The 8,138-nt window shown below is 42.9% G+C and overlaps 1 protein-coding gene across 13 annotated transcripts; it reads left to right on the top strand.

The window, feature by feature from the left end:
• The first annotated feature begins 344 nt into the window (after window positions 1–344).
• Window positions 345–6,089, top strand: LOC123128484 (atherin). 13 transcript variants are annotated; one of them, XM_044548501.1, is made up of 9 exons: window positions 540–2,064; window positions 2,487–3,153; window positions 3,391–3,445; window positions 3,568–3,739; window positions 4,136–4,460; window positions 4,870–4,966; window positions 5,075–5,122; window positions 5,573–5,732; window positions 5,808–6,089. In XM_044548501.1, exons 1-2 carry the CDS (start codon window positions 1,294–1,296, stop codon window positions 2,667–2,669), a joined length of 954 nt encoding a protein of 317 aa, XP_044404436.1. In that variant the 5' UTR covers window positions 540–1,293; the 3' UTR covers window positions 2,670–3,153; window positions 3,391–3,445; window positions 3,568–3,739; window positions 4,136–4,460; window positions 4,870–4,966; window positions 5,075–5,122; window positions 5,573–5,732; window positions 5,808–6,089. The 13 variants fall into 13 exon arrangements, 11 of the variants coding, with proteins under 11 accessions (XP_044404441.1, XP_044404440.1, XP_044404439.1 ...); XR_006463130.1 differs by lacking the exon at window positions 540–2,064 and adding an exon at window positions 345–480 and having other exon boundaries at window positions 2,487–2,640; window positions 2,859–3,153; window positions 5,075–6,089; XR_006463131.1 differs by lacking the exon at window positions 540–2,064 and adding an exon at window positions 466–480 and having other exon boundaries at window positions 2,487–2,640; window positions 3,010–3,153; window positions 5,075–6,089.
• The last annotated feature ends 2,049 nt before the right edge of the window (window positions 6,090–8,138 follow it).

Raw genomic sequence — 8,138 nt, forward strand, 5'->3', positions numbered from 1 at the left:
GGTAGATGGTGGGCATGTTGACGGAGTACTTGGAATAATTATGAAGATGCGTCCGTAGTATGCAAAGTGCTGTTTAGGGGAGATGTGCCAGGTGCTATTAGTGTAAGTCCGTTGTAATATGTCATGAACCGAGTAATGAATGTATGGTCAGTTATTTTCTGTTATGCAAACGTATGGTTTACTACCCGGCAGTATCAATTGTTCATCTTTTTTTATTCAGCACTTTTACGTCTCTGATATAATTAGGTGTATGAACAGTGTTTTTAATTAGCGCGGCGTGCGACCGGCACGGTTGGCGGACGCAATAAAGTCCACCTACTAGCTTCAACAGCTAACTACAGTCCTTATCTCAAGCCGCCCACGCATACCCACCCAGCGCCCCTCGTTTGTATCGCCTCCTCGGTTCCCTGTTGCTACCGAGCAGTTGCGGCGGCTACTTTGGCCGACGGCGAACCCACTGTATCGTCGGAAGATTTGCAGGTATGCGTGCGATCTATTCAAATCCATCCCCCTCCCCTGCCCTCTCCCCCACCTTAACTATCCATGTGTTTAGCCCATCATATTAGTTCAAATGGGAAGATCCCCAAATCTGGATCTGTCGAATGGGTCAAGCTCCCATAGGATATCTTGTTTCGTTTTTCCGGGTCCGCTTACCATCATGTAATTGCGCTGCACCTAGTGGGTTCTTAAACCAGAAGATAACAGTTCTGAGCATTTATAGCTCTTTCTTTCCAAGTTCCTCCAAGGGAATGAATGACGTTTGTACTAACAAGTGGCAAATGCTGCTGTAGCAACTTGAGCCAAGGGGAAACGAGGTCACTGCTTTTATACGTTGTGGCTTTTTGTGGCTAGTTTGTTATTGGTCCTTTGGCTCTTTGTGAACTTTCCTTTATTTTCGTTTGAGACTTTAAGACCTTGTTGAACCTATTTGCTTATTTAATAAGATGGCCATATGCATCGTTCTGATGCAGAGGCCGAGGAATTCCCCCCTTTTCAAAAAAAACTCCAAATTTCACATTTTCTTCTTCCGAACGGGCCTAGATATTAATACCTAATTAGGATATAACTTTAATATGGTGAGTGGTATCTCTTGCAATATATCACAGCGAACAACAAAATTATAATATTATGAAAGTATTTCCAGACACAAATCTTTGTATATGACTTTAAAGTTTCAACCAAAATAGTTATACAATATTGTTGCTCAAAGTTTTCAAAGTTTGACTTGAAACGAAAGTAAACATTGTAACTTACTAGTCATCCCCCTTTATTTACTAGACAACACTATGCAGTATGAATTGTGCCCCTCCTCTGTCATTTCTCTCTCTTCCTTACCGGTTCCCAGCTCCTCCTCTTCAGTCTTCACTAATACATCGACACCATCCAGCATCCCATATACATCCTTCCACCGCCGCTCCAGCCATCTTTTTGTTATCTTTGTCCGGCTGCTACCTCCTACCTCGCTCGACATATATGTTGCACTGTTGTCGATGGAGCGGCGTCAAACACCCTCCCAGCTGTGCATCAAGGGCGAGCCCTCGCGATGTCCACGTCGGCAACGGTACAAGACAAAAAGGTTCCCTTCGCCGAGAAGAAAGAGAGAAAGAGATTGGCCAGCAGCGTAGCCCCCAGTCCCCATCCCCAATTCCTCTCCCTCTCCCTTTCCCTCGTCTGCCGCCGCCAGCCCCACCGCCGCCCTCCCCGCAGCCGCCGCCACCACCGGCGCCCAGGTGTGGCGCTGCTCTTCCCCACGGTCCTGACGGCAAGGCGGCGACAAGAGTTAGAAGGCGGACGCGGACAGCCCCGTCAGATCTCGTCCCAATGAAGTCAAGGACGAGCTCCACCCGGACGATGTCGATCCGCCCCCCTGCCACACTTCTCCATCGCGTCACCATATTCGGAGGAGCCGCGACTTCTGCTCGCGCATCTGCTCCTCCCGAAGTTGTCGCCATCGGCAGGAGGAGTGCCGGACCGCGCGCCAACTCGAGGACCGCCGCTCCGGCGGACCGTTGTTTCTGGCCGCCGTCCGCCTCTGGTGCCCGGCACAGGAGCTTCCCGGCGCAGGTCATCTTCCTCTCCTTTGTCCTCCCCCATTCCCCTCCTAGACACTCGTTGATTAAGAGGTACAAGTGGGTGGCCAGCTGCAATTTCTAGATGGAAGACATCTGGTTAAGATTTACTTTGGGTTCTTGATTCCATTTTCTCAATGGTTATTACTTATATGTAATTAGTACGTAAAATAGCAATTTTTGTATACCATGTTTGTGGCTGAATGCATTGAGTTGCTGGAATTGTTGTATTAGATCACAGGCATTATTCAGTGCACTCTTGATTGTCTTACCAATGGTCCAAATAAATGCACAACCGGTGAAATTGACCGTGGTTTTGATTTACTTTTCTTACAATAGAGTAAATTTCATTATTTTTCAGTTTGGACATACTTCTATCGGTTTGCTTCTAATTGCAGCTTAATCTGTAATTTGTAGGCTTTGCACTACAGAGCAGTTGGTGGTAGGAAGGACAGAGGACGCGGAGAACTCATGGTTAGGTGTACGGCGAGGGGAGGAGGAGGAAGCACTTCTCTGACAAGATCCATAGCCACCACTTCATCATCGGCGGCAACCCTCTGTATTTCCAATGGTAAGGATACTGGACAGTGCCAATTTTAGGTGTGGTATACTCAAAATTTTGCTGTATCTTTTTTCACAAGTATTTGCAACGGTAAGGATAGTGGATAGTGCCAATTTTAGGTTGTGGTATACTCAAGATGAATTGGTTCTCTTAGGAGAAAAATAAGGAAGTCAGAGTTTTTGTGTTCTCATTTATAAGCTTGATTTTTTTCCTAACTCATGATGCAGTGTAGTAATGTTATTCCGGACGCATGCGATTTACAAAATAAAAGGAGTAGCAAATATCATATACCTGGTTAAGGGACTGGCTGGTTTCTGATCCACTGCAAATTGAGCATTCTTTTGTGAAGGAATATTACACTAAAAAAGTTGTCATCAGTATATATCTCAAGATGAATTGTGTCACGGGAGCCGATACGGCGGCAGACACAAGCAGAGCAAAGCGAAGCCGGCGCGACGGCCGGGCCCTCCAAGCACACAACCACTGCCTCCTCGCCAAAATACGCTAGCCTGCATCTACAAGGTGAGTCCCCAACTGCAATTTTGTGAGCCCTCAACTACAATTTGTTTTTAAAGATTTTTGAACAACATGACTATACATCTACTCTAGCAATTTGTTATATTGGTCATATGTGTCCTATGGATGGTTTGGATTCCTATAATTAGGAAGATGTCGTATTTGGCTGTTTTTTGTGCAATAACCAATTAGTTGTGCCATTTGCTTACCAGATTTTCATGCTATGGTGTTATTGCAATCCAGGAAAAAAAGGAACTTGCCCGTATGGTGTTCACTAAAAAGAAGAATCTGCTAAAAGGTTGGTCCATGCTTATCTTCACTGATTACATCTTCTTCGTGGTTAACTGTGGTCACAATCATTGATTACCGCTAAAGAAATTTATAAGTGAATTGTTTCTTTCTATCTATGTTTGTGTATAGGTTGGATGTGGGCTGTACGTGGACATGAACTTGTTCCTGGGATTCAGAAGGGAGCACGTGCCATGGAACTTCAAGAAGACGGAGAACCATGTGTACCTCCATGTCGTGCTTTGGCAGAAGCTGGATGCCGACGAGTCAGAACCTGCTGAAGAAGCCACTCTGCTCACCATTGGTATGACAGAATTGTCGCTCCTTATATCATGTATGTATCATCTGCATCTATGGAGATCCTATGGCCTATGTGAATAAATGCTTTGATTGGCATTGTAATATCTTCTGTTTGGCTCTATTTGTTAATAATGATGGCAAGCAAAAAAAGACATTTTAATGGATTCACATGGGTGTGTTATTCTGGAGCAGGTTGATCACGCTTCCCTGTTTAAACTGATATTATTCAGTCTCATCAACTATGAATATGGTGTATGGTGTACTCACATCCATGCCATCTATTGCCACATTTGCAGACTTTGACAGTTTTGGTGTTGCACCTATATGTAACCCTGAAAAAATATTCCAAGAATCTTCTTTGATATTATTTATGATATTTTCATAATACATATGTTCTCAGGCACTTTCCGTGGGAAGTGATAGCAATGGAAGCGGAGTTGTAGCTCTTCTGAAAATTGCAAGGATCTTTTCACACATCTATACAAGCCCTAAGACCAGAAGCAAGTTTAATCTTCTCTTTGGATTAACATCTGGCGGACCCTACAATTAAAATGGAACTAGCAAGGTTATCAATTTTTGTTACAGTGGCTTGAAATTTTGACCAACATGTGTGTGATATTATTGACTATGCAATTTACTTGAATATCATTGGTTCCTGGAGCAATGATCTCTGGATGCATGTATCAAAGCCTCCAGAGAAGCCTTACATCAAGCAAATCTTTGAGGTACAGTAGCCGTTTCAATTTTTTGGTTCATAACTTTGATTACCTGCAATTATAAAGTCTTCTATAACTTGAAGTGTGTTTCCTTCAGAATTTTTCGCATGTCTCCAAGGAAATGGGCATTTCAGTCGCACAGAACATTAATGTGTCAAATTCTAGAGTGTGTTCTTGCCTTTTGAAGGATTGTATACCATCATTAGGTTTGAATCCGATTAGGATTTCAGATAATCTGTCTTACATGGACCTACTGTCAGTAGTAGCACAATGGCATTATCATATCATGTGCTGCCCAGCGTGACAAACTAGCGGAGCGGTTCCCAGCCGAGCACGAAAAATAATAAACTTACACCAATCTTCGGTTTTCATGCTACAGAATTTGTGTGCTCATATAGTTGTATCTATGAAATCGCAGACTACATGCTGAACAAGTTTCAGATTGAGGAGAGCCTGGTCCCAAGATGTGCCTAAATTTGTACAGGGAATAAGGAACTACAATGGCCGGTCTGAAGGTATATATGTCCCACAATGCTTAGATTAACAAGTTTCTGTTAGTTTCATAGTATTTAAACTACAGGTTTTGTTTCTAACTTTTTTTCATAATCCTGTTGATGTGCCAGCTTATGGGCTACGATTTCGACTACGAGGATTCCACGCCAGCGTGCACGGTAAATTGCCATATGAGAAATTGAAGCCGGACCCTGTCCTGAGGAACCTACTGCTTTCGATGCCTCAAAATCCCTCTGATGTTTTTTGCTAATCGCATCAGCAAGGGGTCTGTGACAGTTAAATGCTTCAGCAGTTACAGTTTGTTGTTGCACTGTAGATATTCACCAACTCTGACGAGGCTCACGCGGCCGCCCTCCTCTTGGTTAACTAATTTCTGGTTCTTTTTGCTAAATTCTAATTTAAAAACAAAGCAGTAAGAAATCATGCATGATGTTTCAAGTAAAAAAATAAATAAATGCAGCCTCGAGTGCTGATCTATGAAATAGATACCATCAGGAAGGTCGTGCCTTCAATTCATCATGTTCTTTGCATGCCTAATTTTCCTCTCATCCTCTTTTATTGTATTCACAGTGTTTTTTTTTCTGGACAATGGTTCTGCATCTTTGCAGGAGGATTATCAGGCCTGAGTGACATTTGTGGGAAAAAAATCGTTCAAAGCTTGGTGTTCATTGCTGTTATTGTTCCTAATTTGAAGGGGACTGAGATTTCTACCTAGGAAATTCAAGTTGTGTTACCTTCAAATGATCGGACATCTGAAATAAATTATATGTTAGTAAGTCTATTACTAAGACAAAGACATTGTGTTCTTTTTCATAATTTTTCTGAATTGTCTTGGAGAAGCAGGTAGGCAATACTGATGAAGCCCAGTCGTATGAGCTGAGGGCTCAGACCGTCTCGCCGCGTTGGATCTGATCTTACATGCAAAGCTGTTGAGCAGATGCTGATCATTTAGTGTTGTGACAGTAATAAGAGTTGTCCGTATTTCTTCTTTCATGTACTATAAATACAAGAGACATATGTGCTACACTACTTTTGGACAAACTGTAATGGGTTGTCCTCGTTACATGTACAACCAGTGTAATGGATCTGAGCTCATATTTTCTCTGCCGCTTTTGTGTTTATATACATGCTTGCTTTTCAAACAAATATAATCCGCACAACAGTACAATCACTTTGATGGACATCAGCTCATATAATCTTAGTATTTCTGGGCTTATCCGTCTGACTTGCTGATACATATAAATAGCATCACTACGAATGCTCATGTCCATGCGCAGATGTGCAAATGTCAAAATGCGGACCAAATGAGCTAGCTCAATGGCATCAACAACCCTTGCACTGCAGATAAACTTTGCTACAACATTTTTTCATTGGTTTGCTCTATGTTCATACGCTAGGCTGTACATACTCAAATTGTCAATTGGACACCAGAAATATTGACTTCTTCTTGTTCTTTCATCAACCATTATATTTGAGCATTCATAAATATGGGTCCTCAAGACGTGTAGTCAATAACAGTACTTTACTATCATCATTAATATCCATAGAACACGCTCTTATCTTTCATATCACACAATAATTTATGTCCATGCAAATATCTTGCTTTCTTCTACCAGTATTTTCAGGTTAACTATACTGAAGAGAACCTGCTGGGCTACATTGATCTAAACAATGATACACTCGTGGTCATACTTGCAGACGGCCATCTGCTCGCCGAATGTCGGATCATGCTAGGAACACTATAACCACCAACTGGTCCGAGTTTCGTCGCCGCGCCAATATTCGCGAAGGAGACATTTGTGCATTTCGTTTCAGGATCACTTCAAAGCGCCGCCTGATTCTCACCGTGCACCGCCTCTAGATGCACCATCGAAGACACTGCAGCCCCTGTGTCAATATAATCTAATATAATGTAGCACTAAGTACTCCTCATTATGCTCTATCCTGTGATAACCTATGGTTTGCTTTTGGGCCCTCTTATTACATGCTTTTGAAGACGCTAAACCTATGCTGCTGCTTATGTTAAGTGCACTATTCTGAGTCAAATGTTTCATGTTCAGATCCATAATGGACTTTCTCTGTATATATATTTCTATTTCTACTGCTAAGTTTCTTAATAAGTAATCATCTCAAACACTAATTAGAATAAAAAACAATGTTAAAGGGGCGACTACAACCAGGCACCGCCCAGCTCCCCCTCAAGAGGCGCGCCACGGGCATGCCCCAACACCTAGTAGTCTCAGCATGTAGTGCATCTGAAAGATCAAATGAGGACCAAGCAGCCGCAAACTGTATATCCGACGCTGTATCTCTGCAAATTAGGCCCCAACCCCCACTTCCCGAGCTCGCCGAAAAGGCAGCATCAACATTGATCTTAACACAGTCCTGTGGGGGTGGTTTCCAATTGCGGCAGGGTTGCACTTGTTCCCTCGGTTTCTTTGCGAGGAAATCCTGCCATTCTTTGACATGGTGTTGGACAGTGTAGCGGAAAGTCTCAGTTTCCATTCTTTTCTCACCATGATTTCCCCGATTACGTTCAGACCACCAAGTCCAGAGCAAGGCAACTGACAGAAGTTTCCTTTCTTCTGGCAACCTGAAAATGGCTTGTGTAACCTCCTTAGCTGAGCCTAAATTGGCGAGTTGTGTCCTAACATCCTCAAGAGACAAGGCCCTCCACCGTTGTTTAACCAACTTACAGTTCAGAAACAAATGGCCACCATCTTCGAATAATCTCCCGCAGACAGCACGGCTGGTGTCTAGCTCAACCCCTCTCCTACTGATATTCATAAATAGCGGATGAATGTTACTCCCTCCGTTCGGAATTACTTGTCTCGGAAATGGATGTATCTAGAACTAAAATATGTCTAGATACATCCATTTCCGCGACAAGTAATTCCGAACGGAGGGAGTATGTGCTAGTCGCCAGAGAAAATGATGCACTTTGGGTGGACACTTATCTTCCAAATAGAGGAAAACAAATCTGTTCGTACAGCTGTAGTTTCAGAACATTGACCAAGCTGTTAGCTGTCAGATGGATTGAAGCGTCTTACCCTTGTTCGAGGGGACGCGTGCGTGTTATATGGCAGGGGCATATCTCTGGATGCATACATAGTTTGGAGTACAAGTCAAGGCAAGAAGAGATAGAAAGAAATACAATAAGGTTTGAATAACAGA

This window comes from Triticum aestivum, chromosome 6A (genome assembly GCF_018294505.1).
Source record: "Triticum aestivum cultivar Chinese Spring chromosome 6A, IWGSC CS RefSeq v2.1, whole genome shotgun sequence".
Lineage (NCBI taxonomy): Eukaryota > Viridiplantae > Streptophyta > Magnoliopsida > Poales > Poaceae > Triticum > Triticum aestivum.

Coding starts and splice junctions, on each gene's coding strand:
- LOC123128484 (XM_044548497.1), top strand. CDS start 1,294: ATGAATTGTGCCCCTCCTCTGTCATTTCTCTCTCTTCCTTACCGGTTC. Junction 2,065..2,486: donor ACAGGAGCTTCCCGGCGCAG/GTCATCTTCCTC, acceptor TGTAATTTGTAG/GCTTTGCACTACAGAGCAGT.